Source organism: Macaca mulatta, chromosome X (assembly GCF_049350105.2).
Source record: "Macaca mulatta isolate MMU2019108-1 chromosome X, T2T-MMU8v2.0, whole genome shotgun sequence".
In the NCBI taxonomy this organism is placed as follows: Eukaryota; Metazoa; Chordata; class Mammalia; order Primates; family Cercopithecidae; genus Macaca; species Macaca mulatta.
In genome coordinates, this window is record NC_133426.1 from 32294810 (window position 1) to 32314453 (window position 19644).

The 19644-nt window shown below is 32.4% G+C and overlaps 1 protein-coding gene across 9 annotated transcripts in view; it reads right to left on the reverse strand.

Annotated features, from left to right (window-relative positions):
* Positions 1-19644, reverse strand: part of DMD (dystrophin) — a 2157177-nt gene that overhangs the window by 1290087 nt on the left and 847446 nt on the right. For all 9 annotated transcript variants that reach the window (XM_077988314.1, XM_077988313.1, XM_028842274.2 and 6 more), the window contains 2 exons: positions 16840-16995; positions 10687-10857 (listed from right to left, as the gene is read on the reverse strand). In XM_077988314.1, coding sequence (XP_077844440.1) covers positions 10687-10857; positions 16840-16995 — 327 coding nt within the window. The remainder of the gene's footprint in view (positions 1-10686; positions 10858-16839; positions 16996-19644) is intronic.

The following is a 19644-nucleotide window of genomic DNA, read 5'->3' on the forward strand; positions in this document are numbered from 1 at the left end:
TTTTAAGGATTCGGAAATTGAGATGTAACATACAATTTAGGTTTACCTTGAAAGTGGTAGTTTTTTTTTGTTTTGTTTTGTTTTTTTGTTTTTTGTTTTCTGTTTTTTGTTTTTTTAAATTCTCAGCAGCTGTAATCATATCAATGGTGCATCACACAATCTACCATGTCTTAAACATGAGGAAATGAGATGCTAATTGCTTTTTCAGCCCCCAGCATGACTCTATCAAGGCCAGAGGTTTAGGACATATTTTACTGTTAGGCTAATATGACAGAATAATACAATGATAAATTCAAAAAGAACATAAAACATTAAATAGTGGATTCTATAGCAATATGTATTGACTTTTTAATAATAATGTATTATTAAAGAAGAATTTCATGAAAGCAGAATGAACAGAACAGAAATAACAGCTCTAACTATAATGACAGTGAATAGTGACTCCAATGGCATTTAACAGATGTTCTATTTTCTAAGTAACAGCTGCTTGATGCATTCATTGCACTAAGTTAATGATCTGCTAGTGTTATTTCACTTCACAGATAAATTACTGTGCTTGCTTTTAAAAAAGAAGATATGTAATTTTTCATGGGAATGAGAGTATAACAAACTTTAGGGTAAGTAATAGTTCTTATATTTTTATAGCTAAGAGGAGTGACGAGTTGAGGCAGTTATCCAGATAATCTAGGACCAGAAACCAGATCTCTTTAAACTCTGAAAGCTGACTGTTTAAAAAATATATATACAAGACATGGTTGACTGAGCTGAATTCAGTTCTCACCAGACAACTTGAAATTCGTGGATCTTGTATCACATTATCTAGTGATTCTCAACTTTGCTGAATGAGAGAGCTGGTTACAGTTAGACCAATTAAATCAGAATCTCTGGAAGTGGGCCCTAAACATTGGTATACTTTTCAAGTTTCTCGGGTGATTTTGATGTGCAACCAACGTTGAAAACCACAGGCAAACAGGAAGATGCATTATAAGTTTTTATTGAGTGACAGTCATTAAATTCTAAAAGTAAACTGAAAGCGAAAGGATAATTGAGGAACTAGTAATTGTTCTTCCTGATGTTAAATATTATCAAACTTTGTTTCCAAAATAAATGTGAAAAACACAGTAACTTGTTAAACAAGTGGCTATTTAGACATAGGTTATTCTTCATTTAACACCTTGAGTTAAATTTATTAATACCATTTTTGTGTGCGTGCATGTGTGTGTGTCTATGTGTGTGTTCCTCTCAGGCAACTCTTGGCATACTAAGACTACTGTTAATAAAACAGGCGGTAGGATGAACATACTATAGGACCAAATTTTTTTTCCAGAAAATCTTATTCTACCAGTTGAAATTTTAGATGGCACCATGGATATTTAGAGGTTTAATGGAACTAAATTATTTAACTGAGTTGGAATTTTTGATGATTAAAACAATATTAGAAATAAAATGTTAGTGATTAAATCAGAAAATCATATAGATTAGACTTTGTCAAAGCTTGTGTTTCCCAAACATGATGATCATCAGGGAAGTAAACCCCCAATTAAGCACATACATATTTACTTTCCTGTGGTTATATTTTCATGCTCAATTCATATGCTAAACGATATTGGCCAGTAATGGGATATTCAGATTGATTTACTTACACTCAACTAATCAGAGTGATTTTAAGATATTAACAAACAATATATGAAATCTAAAAAACACACCAGTGGGGACAGACTACAGACTATAATCAGTGATAGATACATAGGTTTTCATTTTATTATTTTAATGAGGACTTACATTGTCTGCTCTTGAAATTTAGCCATGGTTTGTTTCATTCTTACTGTAAATGAGTAGCTTTTTTGTTGCTTTAAGCTTAGATTACTTTAAAATTACTAGAAAATAAGATTTCTTATGATAATCTGGTATAGTGGAAAAAACTGTTAAAATCAGGCATAGTATTGGATTCCAGTTACAGTTTTGCTATGTACCAGGACTTGTATTTTTCCATCTATAAAACTGAAACATTTGATCACGTGATTATTTTTGTTCTAAAACTTGTAAAATTTTAGATTCACATCAGCATTTTTTCTCTTAAGAACTGATTTGTCATTATAATTTTCAACCGTTAATTTGCAGGTTATGTTTAAATAGGTATTTCATAAGTAAGTCCTATGTGTCAGGCAATATCTTATGTATATGGGAAATACCAGTGAGCAAAATAGACGTTTTTCCCTGTCCTTTTGCTGAATGAAATATTATTGCCTACATAACAGTCCAAGAGAGTAGGGGGTATCATGACAGCTCAAGGAACTTGTGCAGTTCCGATATTCAAACTCTTCAGGTGGTAGTAATCTCCTGTAGATTGCCTTGCCATTTCCTTCCATCATCTCTATTCTACAGCTATCAGTGTTTCTCACCTCAGCCTAGAAAATTCCATTAACAGAAAAGGAAAAGTATCTAAAGATTTATGGGGTGATAAATGTCACTGTGATGGCTGCCTCGTGGCACTGTTGTTGTCTGGACCATGCAGCTAGCTAGGAGTGATTCATATTTTTAAAATCTTAACATTAATTTTACCCTCTTTAATACTACTCTGATTGAAGAAGATTGAATTTAAAAATACAGTGAAAGGGCTATGTGGCTGTGGGAAGTTCCAATTAGCATTAATAGTTTAAATTTTCAGTTTTCATCATCAATCTTTTATCTCATTTGTTAATATTCTCAAATGGTTTTCCTCCTGTCATTTTAATTTTTAAAAAATTCTTTACCTTTTAAACAATTTGGCATACTTTTAAAAATTATTCTTTTTTTTTATATAACTATAATTTGGAAGCGTGGTCATAGAGTAAGGGCAGACAGGACAGTTTTCTTACTTGCAGCTGTCCCTTCAGTTAATCAACCCTGACCACATCCTAGCTACTTCTGGAAGTTCTCCCATTCTTTCTCTGTGGGCTCATTAAGAATTAGAATACCTAAGATATTCTTGAATTCATAAATCCCTTCAAGTAGATGGTATCTTTAAACATCTTAAATTGTGTCATGCACCACCCACTATCTTTTAGAAGGGCTATGCATTCTAGTATCTATGGTTTGGAATGTGTGACTATTGAATTTTGAGCAGGAAGAAAACTTACATGAATCATTCTATTTAGCAAAGACCAATTCTACAATGCCCCTGGCCTATCAAAAGGATCCTAGAAATGCCAAACCTCTGATGCTCATTCAAGAAGACATGGCAAAATTCTAGGGTCAAACAGGGCACTGCTTCTATATTAGCTTTCCTCTAGTTCAGGAGTTTGAATATGTTCTGTAAATGGCCACACAGTAGTTGTTCTAGGCTTTGTGTGCCATGTAGTCTCTGTCACAATTATTCAACTCTGCTGTTGTAGCACAAAAGCAGCCAGAAAAAATAATCAAATATAAATTGATACATCTCAATAAAGTCTTATGTATAGGCACTGACATTTGCCTTTTTAATAATTTTTATGTGTCTTGAAATATGTAGTTCTTCTTTTAATTTTCTCCAACCATTTACATAAAAACAATTTTCAGCCCATGGGCTGTAGAAAAGAAGGTGGCTGAATGGATTAGGCCTACCAATTATAGTTTGCCCATCTCTGCTCTCATTTAACTGACTCTAATTAATTTACCTTCCTCTTGGTGAGTTTCTTAGGCATTGTTCTCTATTAGGAAGCTCAAGAAGTTGGCTAGAATTGATATGGCTCCTACTAGCTCAGCTCTTTTCATGGTTTCCATGGTAACATTAATCCTCATATTAAGGATCCTGGACCCACATGACTTTGAAATCCTTAGGAGAGTGAATGACTATTAGAAATCTAATCATGGTCACCCTATGAAAGCAATCAACATCTGTTATTTTCTGACTTTTTAACAAAAGCCATTCTGACTGGTGTGAGATACTATCTTATTTAGGGTTTAATTGGCATCTCTCTGATGATTAGTGATGTTGAAGATTTTTTCATATGCTTATTGGCCGCTTGTATATCTTCTTTTGAGGAGTGTCTATTCACATTCTTTGTCCTGTTTTTAATGTGTTTTTTTATTTTTTAATTTCTTGTTGACAAGTTTAAGTTCCTTATAGATTCTGGATATTATTCTTCTGTCAGATGCATAGTTTGCATATATTTTCTCCCATTCTGGAAGTTATCTGCTTACTGTGTTGATTGTTTCTTTTTCTGTACAGAAGCTTTAATTTAATCAAGTCCCATTTGTCAATTTTTGTTTTTGTTGCATTTGTCATTGAGGTCTTGGTCATAAATTCTTTGCCTAAGCCAGTGTCCAGAAGAACTTTTCCTAGGTTTTCTTCTAGGATTTTTAGTAGTTTGAGGACTTACATTTAAAACTTTAATCCTCCTTGAGTTAATTTTTATTTACGGTGAAAGGTAGGGGTCCAAGTTCATTCCTCTATATATTGCTAGTCAGCTATCTCAGCAACATTTAATGAATAAGGTGTCCTTTCTCTGTTGCTTATTTTTGCCAACTTCGGCAAAAATCAGTTGGTTGTAGGTGTGCAGCTTTATTTCTGAGTTCTCTATTCGTTCCATTGATCTATGTGTCTTTATCTGTAACAGTATTATGCTGGTTGGGTTACTACAGTTTTGTAGTATATTTTGAAGTGAGGCAATGTAATGCCTTCAACTTTGTTCTTTTGGCTTAGGATTGCTTTGGCTATTCGGGCTCCTTTTTGGTTTCATATGAATTTTAGAATTGTTACACAATAGACCCATGTAACAAACCTGCACATGTAACCCCTGAATCTAAAGTAATTTAAAAAAGAAAGTAATCGAGAAACAGAGAAAGGGATATGGAGCTTTTTGCACACTTGTCTTGTTTACAAAAAGGGAAATAAGATCATTTTCAGACGACCTTCAGTTCTGATGTTACCTCACCCAGTGACTTACAGATCTGTCCTCTCTAACAACGATTCTCTCTGAATAGAAGTGATCTTAAGGATAGCAGAACATCACTGCTGCCACACAAACCGACCATTCACAGGCTAACTTTTGGTTCCACTTTGATGAAAATTCTCAGTTCTCAGTTTGCGCTATTCATTCCCTTGACTCTATTTTCACACAGGAATCATTGATAAGAATCTGTCAATCATGCTTCAACATAGACAATAAAGTAAAAAAAAACAAAAAAACAAAAAAAAACACATAGAAACATCCTGTTTAAAAACTGGGAAGACAGTGTTCCTTATTCATCTTGCTGAAATTAATCTGCTAGGTTCCTGTCCTGTTGCTCAATCAGGAGAATCTTTGGTCAATGCTTAGCCAAACCAGATGAACAGTGGGTATGCTCTTTTGAAACCAGTAATTCTCATCAAGTAGGTGTTCTTTAATTACTAAGATTTTTCTGACAGAACCTGGCTAGTGGGGTTTCCAAAAGGAAAAATCCCAAGCATTTGGTTTTGTATATTTTCTTATGTTCTCATATGTTATTTTAGACACATAGTATACCAGATGTAATCATTACTTCTGTATGCATAACACATCTTAAGGAATGAAATATTACAAATATCATTTAAGCGTCCTGTTCACATCCCACTCAATTCTTTTGTCTTTCCTCATAGAGATAGCTCTTGTTTTATATTCAGTTTATATTACTTCCCACACATGTTTCTGCTTTTACTATATATTATATATAACTTAATAATGTATATTTCTACATATTTTATCCTTTTTGTAAATGGTATCACCCTGCAACATTTAAGGTGTTTCCAATTTTACTATATTTCTCAAGAAGCTTGACTTTTATAACATCTCTTTCATCATTTTAGGCAACCTTCCCCTTCCTTTCTAAAGGGGACAGCATTAGAAAATAAATGGTGAATTGCCCCCCTAAGCCTATGCCCAGTTTATAAAGAACATAACTGATATTTTGGCCAGTATAAGAAACTCTCCTGGCCGGGTGCGGTGACTCACATCTGTAATCCCAGCACTTTGGGAGGCTGAGGCAGGTGGATGACCTGAGGTCAGGAATTTGAGACCAGCCTGACCAAAATGGTGAAACCCCGCCTCTTCTGAAAATACAAAAAATTAGCAGGGCATGGTGGCGGGTGTCTGTAATCCGAGCTACCCAGGAGGCTGGGGCAGGAGAATCGCTTGAACCTGGGAGGCGGAGGTTGCAGTGAACCGAGATCGGGCCATTGCACTCCAGTCTGGGCAACAAGAGCAAGATTCCATCTCAAAATAAATAAATAAGAATAAACTCTTCCTTTCAGTATCTATTTGGTTTCCCTATAAGTTGGAATAATTTATCTCAATGCTAGTAATACTGCTCTGAAGGTGCATGCGGCTGACTTATTAATTCTATGTATTTTATGGTAGGCCTAAATGATAGCTCTGATGGGACCTTATTTAGAATTTCCGTGGTACTGGAAAACTGCTTTCACATGAACTATGGATCCATAGATAGGTGATGAAATATTATTAAATTAATTAAATAACACAAACTAGTAGGAAATGGAGAAACAGCAAGAATGCCTGACTGCTTTGGTGGTCACCAACATAGTTTATATTATAGACAATGCGTCTGGGGCCTGCCCACAGCCACAGTAAGGAGGTGAAATGAGTATAGAGAATCCAGTTATTTTTTTTCTCATAAAAACTCAAGTGTTAGATCATTGTGGAAGGGCTTGATTTGATATGACAGGGATTTCTGATAAACAGCATTGGTGACACGAATACAATAAGCCAGACCATGGAAGACTAGACTGATTATCTGATTTTAACGTTAGATTCATTTTTCTCAGCTTTGTGATGTAAGAAAAACTGAATTGAACTTTAAATATCCTTATACTTTTCTAATTTAGGATAGGAAATTTTCTCAATTATATAACATGGTTAGTTAAAAACCAAAACCCTAAAACTTTTGTCACATGAAGACTTTATGAAATCTATACTACTATAGATTAGTAAAATCTATATTGTTTTTAAGGTGACTTCTGATTCTCCAACTGGAACAATACTTCCAAATCCTTTGCTAATTTTGATCTTGAAAAGTGAATTCTAGTTTTCTCAAATCATAGGAAAAACTAGTACATTTAGACTTAGTATTATCATTGACCACTACATTAATTTTCATCACACTCAGTACTTGATACTTCATGCCCCCTATAAAACATTCTCACTTCACCTTTTGATTGCCATCATCAAAAGAGTACTACTGAGCTTTATTTTCAATAGCTTTTATAGCTAAAATAATAGCCCAACTGTGTTTTCAAATAAATCTATTCACTGAGAGATTGATACAGGTTCCTAGAGAAGTCAACATATTTTGAGTTGTTGATGGTGAGTTTTCTTTCTTCAATTATGCTTGGCACGAAAAGGCTCAATAGCCAATTTCTCTGTGACTGGTTCAAACACAAAACTCTATGTTAGCAAAAATTTTTAGCTATTGAAGCCTTCTAGTACTATGACATACACATGAATATGAAACCCTGCTTTCCAATTACATATAGGGCCAAGTATACAAATGTGTTATCAGCAAGAAACAATCTGGCTTCTTTCCAGGAAAAAGATACAGAAACATTTTCTTCTGTATTCAGAGAAAATAACTTTCAAATCTCTGATGCCTAATTCTACTTAAAAGCTCAGTTGCAGGAAAGCATATTCACGAAAGGTTACATGATGTGATAATTACATATTGCATACCTGTATAAAAATCTCATGTAATTCGTAAATATATACACCTACTATGTATCCATACAAAATTAAAAATTAATAAAATAGAGAATCTAAGAATCTGAAAACAATTGCTAGAGTACTTTAGACTTCTGCTCCAATATTTTTTCCTCTGATAGAATTGCTTTTCCTGAATGGCCCTTTAGCACTAAAGTTTTCTATTGCATGGAGCCATGTTGGTAGAAAAAAAATAAACAAACATTCTTATTGTTTATTATAAGAATATTAATCAGCTTGTTATCACCTTTATGACCCTCCCATTTATTTTCTTCTGGCACTAAGTTCTAGCAAAAAGCTAACATACTACTAGTAAAGTTAAAATTATTTTAATTATTATTTTAATAATTTAGAAACTTTGGGTCTCATAAATATGTTTACCTCTTGGTTTTGTCTGTTAGGAAGCTTGGTGTCAATTTGTAACTTTATTGTTCCCTGTCCATTCCACCACCCATGAGACATTGTGGATATATTTCTATGCACTTTTTTTTTTATTATTTATCTACTATAATTTTCCTTTTCCTAGTTTTCCCATTTATTTAGGCTTGTCAAGTTGTGCCATATGTATCTCTTTAAGTCACCCTAAATAATTTTTCTGGAATTTTATATTAAATATAATTCAGATACTTTAAGATAAAACAGATAATATTTAGCTATAGTCAATGTACTTGAAATTATGCTTTGTTTGGATAAACTAAAGGTCAAATAATCACTTCATGAGTAATTGACATTTTTATGTATTTGAATATTTGAAACTAGATGTTCAAATATTTTCATACAAAAATAATGTTCTTAGGTCAATGCAACTGAGAGAAATTCAGCAGATATAAATTAAATTGTCTAAAATTTTTAAAAAATAATAAAAAAGAAATTGACTCTAGATATTCAACTTTCTGCAGTCACATTCCAAATACTTGGAATGACTGGCAACTATGTTTAATGTATTGCATTTAAATGAATTTAATTTGGGCCGGGCGTGGTGGCTCAAGCCTGTAATCCCAGCACTCTGGGAGGCCGAGATGGGCGGATCACGAGGTCAGGAGATCGAGACCATCCTGGCTAACATGGTGAAACCTCGTCTCCACTAAAAAATACAAAAAACTAGCCGGGCGAGGTGGCGGACGCCTGTAGTCCCAGCTACTCAGGAGGCTGAGGCAGGAGAATGGCATAAACCTGGGAGGCGGAGCTTGCAGTGAGCTGAGATCTGGCCACTGCACTCCAGCCTGGGCAACAGAGCGACTCTGTCTCAAAAAAAAAAAAAAAAAAAAAGAATTTAATTTTTTATTTTTTTAAAATTTTACATTTATCTTTTGAAACAGCAATTGAAACTTATAGCTTGAATCAAGCTCTCCACCTACCAAGAAACCATGAGAAATGAGAATGTACTCAATAGTCATGGGGTTTCATATATGAGAGTTTGAATTTTATGCTAAATTATTAGAATGATTATCATAAATGTGACTGACTTAGATCTGCAGGGCGTATCTTTTTATGTTTATTATTTTTAAAGAAATAATGAGTACCTTCCAAATAAATTGGTAAAAAAAAAAAAGTTCTGTAATTTAGATGCAAATGAATATACTTTTTATATGACAAGTAAGAGATTTTAGAGTATGTCATTAACAGCTTAGTGTTTCAAAAGATCTAGATAGAGTGATAAATTATCTTTATTCTACAAAGAAAGAAAATAAATTCCAGCTTTCTAAGCTTTGTTTTTTTTTACTAGATCTCAAATTAGCTCTGCTCCTTGACTTTATGAAAAATATTTTCCAGGTAGATTCAACAAGCAGACAATTCTCCAGACTCTTCAAGCCTTCTATATGACAAGGATAACCTAGAAACCTTTGCAAAGTTCATTACCTTATAATATTTGAATGATTTCATGGGGAGGCTAATGCAAAAGTACCTCAAGTAATATGTTTGAATGATAAGAAAAAATAAGGCTAATGTGAGTTTTAACCTGTATATACTTTTTCTTGCTATAGTAATCTCATATACGATCCTGAATAACTATAATTCAACATCTTATCTAACATTAAATTTATTCTGAAAGAGAAGAAAAACAATTTAATTCACTACTATTTATGTGAAAATATTTTATGGAACAAAATATATTACTACTTGTTCTCTGAATGTACATAAAGACGGTTTTCAGTTTGGGTCTCATTTATATGATTGTAAGTTTTTACATAATGTACTGAAAATTTCCCAACTTTGAATCATCTGGATAGCCACATTGAATTAAAAATAAAGCACAAACTTCTTATACATCTAGTTAATTTGGTAACTTTAAAATATCAAGTGGGTGTAAATGGCCTAACACATTGGCAAATTTTGAGGTAAAACACGTTATCAGTATCAGCTATTTTCTTTATATCAACACACTTTCAAGTAATCTGGTAATGAATAAACTGTAAAAAAAGTATTAAGCTGTGAGTCTCTTCACTTAAGTTCTAAGCAGCATGAAATGACTGGCCATCAGAGAAAGGGCAAGAATTTAACAGCTAACAATTACAGGAGCCTCTCTGTCATTTGGTGATGGGAATGATAGCCCCTGCATAGACACCTCAAGATTCTTTCTGAAATGTGACTTTGGCAATATGCTAATCTTGCAAGTCCTGTCTAGCCCAACTGTCTTCAATCTCTGTGTCCTTGTCCTCTTCATGACTGTGGGATTCATTTGGGCAGTATCGTCTTAGGCAAGCCAGTATGTTATAGGATCTCATCTCTGGACCAATTTTCAGACTAATGACCTATGTATTTTTTAAGGTCTTATTCATAATTTACTGAACTCTAAGGAAGATTTGGAGAGACTCTTGCTAAAGCTTACCATTGGTTTTATCATGGTCCTGAAAAGCACAGATGAATTTTTAAGAAAGGGAAAATGAAACAATATTTATAATGCTATTATTGCTACATGTTAATACTTCCTTACAAAATCATATTACTATGTGTTTTCACGCACATTCAAAATAACCTTCGGTGATATAGGTTTTACCTTTCCCCAGGCAACTTCAGAATCCAAATTACTAGGCATTCCTTCAACTGCTGATCTCTTTGTCAATTCCATATCTGTAGCTGCCAGCCATTCTGTCAAGACATTCATTTCCTTTCGCATCTTACGGGACAGTTTTAAGCATTTCTCCAACTGTTGCTTTCTTTCTGTTACCTGAAAAGAAGTATAATAAAATGTAATTTGGTTTACTCTGTAATTCAAATTTAGTTATAACCACTTATTTGGAACTTTTATATGTCTTTTATTTAAAATAACTATTTTCTTACAGGTTTTAAAATAATATTTTATAAAATCATATATTCTGAATATTCAGAGTAAATAAAAATTGTCTAGGGCAGATGAGATCGTCTGTCCAAAAGAGAGGGTCTTGTATGTTGTCATGGTAGAAAAGAAAGCTATAAGAATTTTTCTCTAATATAAGATAATTTATGGCCAAAGTTTATGATAAATAAAATGATACAAGTCAAACTGAAGATAAAACTCATTTCTCACTGAAAACTTACTGTCATTTGTCAACAATATGGCAAGAAGGTTTACGATCCTCTATATATAAATGAGGCTTGCTCATGCTGGTAAGGAACCGAAATGAAGACAGAAGATTAATTCTCTCAAAAGGTAAAAGTATTTGTGTAATACCTAGAATTATCAATTGTATCCTCATTGCATCTTTAAAGTATCTTACATCTGCTTAAAAACAATACAGTGAATAGGTGACTTCCTCCTTAAACACAATTTTGCCATCCAATAGGAACAAAAAGATGAATGCGAAGACAATATTCATCCCCATTAATAGAAAAACTCATGACTTGATCCTGTACTCCTGTTCTCAGTGTTTGATACCAAGACCTCAAAAGCAAATTATCCATATTCTCACATAAGAAATAAACAAATTTGTATTTCTCTACCACCTTGTCAGATGTGCCTATATTTTGTTAATATTTTCAGTTGGTTGGTTTAATAAAAAGCCCAGCATCTCTTTCTACTAAATGCAGTCAAATCATCAACAAAAGCCAGGTAAATTACAATTTCTTAAAGGCAAATCTTCTTGTCTCACACATCTTTAGATTACTCCCCTATACCCCTGAAAGTTCCTTGAACAAAGAAAGGATTTGCTAAATATGCTTTATATATGGAATAAAGGAATGAATGAAGACTTGCAAATCATTAATTATAAATTATAACTGGTAGAATTTACACATAAAGAGTTTAAACTCTTAAAAGTTGCTCCTGGTGCTTTTGTTTGTTTTTGTTGTTGTTGTTATATGTTTTCACTATATATATATATATATATATATATATATATATATTTGTTTTTAAACCCTTTTCTGTCATGAAGACTGGGAATCTGAACAGTAGATATAAATATTTGGCTCTGCAGAAACAGCATGATGGAATATAAGTATGTGAGGCTCTGCAATACCTAGTGGACTCACAACTTGAGTATGATTTTTGGCAGAACACCTCATTTTACTCTGTTAACACATCTATCAAATGGGATTATATACTTATTAATAGAACATAGGAATATTCTGAGGGTAAAACCAGACAACATTTTGAGAGAGCTTGACATACTGTAAGACCTCAAACCCTTCCTTTATTCTCCTTATTTACCTTTAGGGATGGTTCAATAAAAAACTGTGCCTGAATGTACAGAGCAAAAGCTTTATTTCCATCTATTTTACTACCTTACAGGTAAATAAAACACGGACAAGATTTGGCTTTTGTTGCTAAGAGATCCGAAAGGTAGAGTCCAGATTAATTTCAATTGTAATGGAATTGGTTAAAATACCACCACCAGCATTTGTGCATCATGCCCTAGGCATAATAGGTACCACTGACTGATACATATATATATACACAAATATATATATATATCAGTCATATATATATATACACAAATATATATGTGTGTGTGTGTGTCTGTGTGTGCAACCGAAACAAGAATCTAGCTATAAGCAAGAAAAACACCAAAGATGAAAATATGTATAAAGCATCTAAAATGCTACAATCAAAATAAATATTCTGGAACCCTGATAACAATTCCAATTCCAAATAACAAAATTCATTATTTTCTTTAGGAGAGGTGTGTGTACATTTAGAAAACATTTAGTTGCTGAGGCTGTAAATTCATTTATTTAAAACAGATTTTCCCTTCTATTTTTTTTCTTCTTTTATTTATTTATTATTATACTTTAAGTTCTAGGGTACATGTGCATAACATGCAGGTTTGTTACATATGTATACTTGTGCCATGTTGGTGTGCTGCACCCATCAACTCGTCAGCACCCATCAACTCGTCATTTACATCAGGTATAACTCCCAAGGCAATCCCTCCCCCCTCCCCCCTCCCCATGATAGGCCCCGGTGTGTGATGTTTTTCACTAAGTAAAAGCATCTGCCCTTTTGGCTGCAAGAAATTTATTTGTGTTGTAAGGGTGCATGGGGGGTGGGTGGGAGAAAATATACCTTACGGTGTGTTTCTATGCATATTTTTTCCTATGCACTACTGGTAGAAAAATGATTCCAGATTCAATATTTCAAAGAAATTCTATCTTCCCAGAGCTAATGCATTATTGATTTTTATTTATTTCATTTTGTTTATTTCCAGCTAAATACATTTTTAAAAAACAGGAGACACTGCCATCTTAAGGAAAATTGAGTTTTATACTTTGTGTGTGTATGCAAGGAATGGATACATTTAACAGAATGCCACCTGCAGTAAAATGTTTTAGTAGTCATTGTTTCAGGAAGTTAACAATGTATTTACGGGATGATATTAGTATTGCTATTTGTGTATATTTCCATAAAAATCAGAGCATAGAGAAATAAAAAGGGATTATAGGTATTATTACATCAATGGTACTAGGTTTAGTATCTCTTAATAAATTATATTTCTCTCCCCACTCATCACCATATAAGAATACAGTGAAAATGTAAGACAAGAAGAAAGTACTCTTCAGGAATCAAATGGACCAGCCCCTTGATCTTGCACTCCCAGACTCCAGAACTTGGAGAAATCAATTTGTGTTGTTTAAGCCATCAGGTTTATTTTATTTTGTTATGGCAGCTGGAGTTGATTACTCCAAAAAGGTAATGCATACTGAATTGACGCAGACAGAACCATGTAAATTCTGAAGATGATTAAAACAGAAGGGTTCCTTCTTATATAAAAAGAATAATGTAATAAAATTCCCTTTGTTGCCTTTGCTTTTATCAGACAAAGCTACTGCTGTTGAAAATATTTTGAGTCAAAATGCAGACAATATTTTTACTCTCAGCCAAAGAATACAGGACTTACAGCATTTTTATAAGATGGTATTTATACATGATCCCTCAGTCATAAATGTTTCTAAATCAATATTTACTTCAAAAACAAATTTTTGGCCTATGTTTTTGCTGTTTTCTGTGATATTATGATTTCTTCATACACTTTTATTTTGCTTTAAGGATACTACTATGTGGCAAATGGTTAGAAGAAACACAAGCTCTCAAATATGTATTTTCAGGAATAAATAGGGTTTTATATCATTATGAGAATCATTCATTTCTGAATAATAATCAACTCAGGGCACTATTATTCATCTAATGTCACTTTTATTGTTTTAAATTCTAATTGATTTAGCCTGTTATTTTATGCTAAATTTACTCTTGCAATGATTTTGTAAAAATTCCCTTGACAAATAAAAAGTCCACACACAACTCTATTTTAAAAAGTAAACTGAGAAACTCCCCTTTACCAAAATGTGAATTTTCTTAATTTAAAAAATACTCATCCATGCATTATTTTAGTATAAAGTCACACAGGCTAAATTAGAAACTGAAAATTTGTAATTTATAATGATAACATACATTTATTTTATTAATTTAAAATTTATAATTTATAATTATAAAAAAGCACATGTTTCCAGAACTGAAGCTGTAGCATTAGGATATTAGAGATTATTCAATCTCCAATAGATTTGAGACTAGAGATTCAGCCCTTCATAAATGATGTTAAATATGAAATAATTGGCATCTATAAAAATTGATAAGCACTGGAATGAGATATCCAGTGCAGATACAACTTTTCTCTCTGTGGTGATCTTTAAAACAATGATACATTTCTCTAGAGGATACAAAGGTATCTCATTCCAAAGGTACCCCAGTAGACCAAACAAGCAGTTGAAATGTATTTTATTTCAAGATTAACATAATGCTTTCCCATCAATTGAGTATCAGTGTTCCTTATTTTGTTTCCTTATTTTGTAACAAAGTAGGAGAATCTTTTGTTATAGGATGGCAACAAACTTGTTTAAAACATACCAAATATAAATTAGAGGGTTTTTAAAATATAAAAAAAAGACTATCAACTAACAAAAATGGTTATTTTCAGATTTCAATTTAATTCTAAAATTTACTTTCTATGATAAGGAATTTGCAATTAATATCTTCAAGATATAACCTTCAATCTACTTTCAGGGTGAGATACAAGAAATATGCCTCTCCTTAGCTATTTCTTAAACATGGACATTTGTATTTCTGTCTAAGATGAGGTGACAGACAATTTTATCAGTGATGTTGTTCTATTCACTAAAGTTGAGAGCCTGACTTATAAAAATGTAACTTTTTATCCTCCATGAAATTCAGTTCTTTCAGTCAGAATGAAATTAAAATGTTAGAAGTCCATTTTTGGAAGTAGTAAGATATCCGTTTATGGAAAGACATCCTATATTCACGGGTTGGAATAAATAATATTGTTAAGATGTCTGTACCACTCAAAGCAATTTACAGACTCGATGCAACCCCTATTAAAATTCCAGTGACATTTTTGGCAGATGTAAAAGAAACAATCCTAAATTTCATTTTGAACAACAAAAGACCCAGAATAGCCAAAGCAATCTTAAGCCAAAAGAACAAAACTGGAGGTATCATAATTACCTGATTCAAAAGTATTCTATAATGCTCTAGTAATTAAAAGAGCAGGATAGTAGTATAAAAACAGACATATAGACCAAAGGAACAGAACAGAGAGCCCAAAAATAAATCCACATATTTATGATCAACTGATCAACCAAAGTGCTAAGAACACACAATGAAAAAAGGACATTCTCTTAGATAAATGGTTCTGAGAAATTAGATATCCAAATGCAGGAGAATGCAATTGGACATTTATCTCACACCATATAAAAAGCCAATTCAAAATGGACTTAAGACTTAAAACCTGAACCTGTAAAATGATTTGAAGAAAACAGGTAAAAGCTTCCTGATAGTGGTCTGCGCAAACATTTTTTTTTTATCTGACTCCCAAAGCACAGGCAACAAGAGGAAAACTAGATGACTGTTATTGCAACAAACTAAAAAGCTTCTTCTCAGCAAAAGAAACTATCAACAGAGTGAAGAGACTACTTACTATCATAATTTTAAACTATCAAAGCTCTAAATCTATACAAAATATTTGAGTTGAGCGAAGTGAGATAACTATCCTAGACATCCCACAGTTTTGGAAAGAGGAGATGTAGGCATCTTGAATTAACAGTGAGATGGAGTGGGGTCATGAGACTCTGATCAGGACAATGATACAAAAATAATTACAGAGCCATAGGTCTTAACTGGCTATCCATGCTATCTTATTAGCCAAGTGTGATAGATTTTGCAAGTCTTGGCCATATGGGGAAATAATTACTGTGTAATTTTTATACTTAATGTGGCCTATGTAGAATATGTTAACTACATTAGACCTAAATATAAATAGATACAGTTTATGATATTTACCAGTCTTCAAGTCATCACAAGTAGATTTATATAATGAAAATAAGGAGCAATTAGAATAAAAACACCCTTTTATAACTATCTCATGGAGCAGGAAAAACCTCCCTGAAAGTTACATATTTTTCAATCTGAAAAAGCAGAGCCGCAGAGCCTCAATGATTAATTATTGTTTCTTAATGAGAATTCCACATGGAAATATGTGTATATGTTCATCTTTGTGTGTGTGTGTGTGTATGTGTATACATATATATAGAGAGAGAGAGAGAGGGAGAGAGAGAGAGTTGTTTAGAATTTCTAAGACTCTAATCATACATAATTTACTTCCCCTTGCTTTACAATTTATAAGGAAAGTGGAAAGAAGTGTTTGTGGTCTCAGCATGCACACACCTTTGCTCCCAGCTCATTATAATGCAGTTTCAAAGCTGTTACTCTTTCATCGAGTTCTTTGGGATTTTCCGTCTGCTTTTTCTGTACAATCTGACGTCCAGTCTTTATCACCATTTCCACTTCAGACTTCACTTCACTCAGACTTTTATACAAGTTCTAAGTTTAAACATAAAACAAAACATAATAATCAGTAGAGTTAAAGTACTTCATAATATTATTAACAGAAAGAAATAGAGATTCCCTTAATTGCTAGTCCATGCTTACAATTTTAATAGAGTAGCATTTTGTAGCAGTGGTCAATATCTATCTTTTGCATTTTCTGTTGATTTAATATTTCTATTTTTAATTGTCTACACACGCAGATACATGTAATTTGCAGCTATTCTTATTAAACTGAGGGTTAATCATATATGTGTGTCTTGTGAGATACATATATATATGTATTTAGTTCAATGAACATAAATGTCAATTCTGAATTTTACATGACTTCTATTTTAAACGTTGGAGTTATATAATTCTAGCCATAAATTTAGATGAATTAATTCACTCATTCATCGGGTATTTATTGAGTGGTTACTATGAACCAGATAGTATCTGAATCACTGGGAAGTCAGTGGTGGCCAAAACGCACACATTCGCTGCTGTTTTCACGGTACTTACATATTAGTAAGGTAAAACACCTAAATTTCTAGATCATAATTTTAATACATATTGTATCATATATAACAAAGTGAGGTCATTTTCAATGTTAATTAAATTACTCAAATTTGTTTTCTTCGAAGGGCTGATGAAAAACATAAACAGATATAAAAATATTATTTACAATTCACATGTACATCACAACTATAAAGCACACACATATTGTTTCACAAAAATAGGTTGCTACAAAAAAAGCATCATAAGACAAGTGTCATAACTTTGGAAGACAGCTATGTGCACAATTATACCACCAACACCACTCCAACACCACTTGATGTCTTAATTTTGCTCTGTAACTATTTTCCTAGAAATATATGTGTTTGTATGTGTATGTCCATGTATTCAAATATATATGTGTGTGTATATATGTATACATACATATATATTAGTTTACATTATGTATCTCTGCTTTAATTTGTTTAGTCATAAATCTAAACTATCAGTACTTATTTTAGTATTACCAAAAAATAAACTTGCTAGTAGGTAATTGTTTTTATGGAATTAGAACAAAAATCAGGTTTATTTATTATTATTATTATTTTTTTTCAGTTTAAAAGTAAGGTCTAAAACAAAACATTTTGTAAAGGCTGGGCAATTATCTGATTGTCACATGCCTATTTCCATATTAATCCTCTCTTCGGCAACTAATGTTAACATTCCTTTATTACTAATAATTATGACTTTTGACTGAGCTTTCCAGATGATATTTTTTATTTCATTTTACTCTTGTCTTAGAAGATATAAAAATATCTGTGTATCTGGAAACACGGAAATTAATTATTATGTTGAAAATCAACTATGCTGATTTGGAATCAGAGATTTTTCTAAATTATTTACTCTCTGAACTTCAAAAAAATCTAAATGCTTTATTTTGATGATGACAGTTCCCTCAAGGTACTGTTAGCCATTAACATCATTTCATTCAATAGGCAAATAAAATATTTATAAACAAAGAGGAGAAATATTATTTATATTTGTGTTCATGCCAGTAAGACTTTTATAAATAGGCAAACATTTCTTGAAGGCAAGACTATGATTATGGTATATACCACAAAGCATCTTAAATAATGAAAACACTAAACAGTGTAAGGATATTCTTATGAAAAAACTGCTTGAATTGGTCCTGACATTTAAACCAGAACCAGAAGCCAATTCAGAAAGTGCCTTGAGCAGTTTCCTTCATATTGACACAGGGCACAGTCATAGCTGGACACAGGTGAGATTGTTCTCAGCTCATATTTACTGGTAGATATATTTTATAAGGTAACATTAGAGATCTGTTTCTAGAAAAGAATGAAAAGTGCTCACTTTGCAAATATTAGTCATGAATAATGTACTTGGGTCATTTATGTGTTTTTTTTTTTTTTTTTTTTTTTTTTGCAAAATTTAAGATGGGATATGTTCCCATATATTCCTATTCTTATTCATCTAATATCAATTAACTACTTTCTATCATTTCTAATCCAAGTTTCTTTCTGGGGGTGAGAATAATTAACATAATTATATCACAGAAAAAGAAGCTTGAGTTATGAAAATATATTATTGAATAAGAATACCTCATATTTTTCATGAACATGTATTTAACATATTTGTTAAAAAGAAAAATATTTTCCCAGTCATGATGTTATGACTACAATGTATCTGAAGTAATCTGTTTTTCATTGATATTATGGAGTAGATGTAGAAACACTATTTAAAATACCAAGTACTAAATAGACTAGTTTTCTCTTTAATGTTAACAACATTCTGTGTTTTCATTTTATGCGACTTTCTACTCTAGTGGTCGATAGTACATGTAGAGTTATAATACTACTTACGTTACTCTAGTAGATGCAATCATACCTCAGCTTTGTATTTTCAGAGGAATCATCTTAGTTGGTCAACTTCCAATTATAGCAACATAGGACACCGCTCAATATTACAAAGTTTAAATCAGATTTATGCTATAAGCTATTTGTACCTTTCCATGCCTTTTAATTCTGTGTTGTCTCATGGCATTTCAGTGTATATCCAGTACTGGTGTTTAAAGGAAAGTTATTAAGGTTTGGAATAAGAGTACCTGAATTGGAATCTTGCTTTGCCATTCAACAGCTGTTTGTTCTTAAA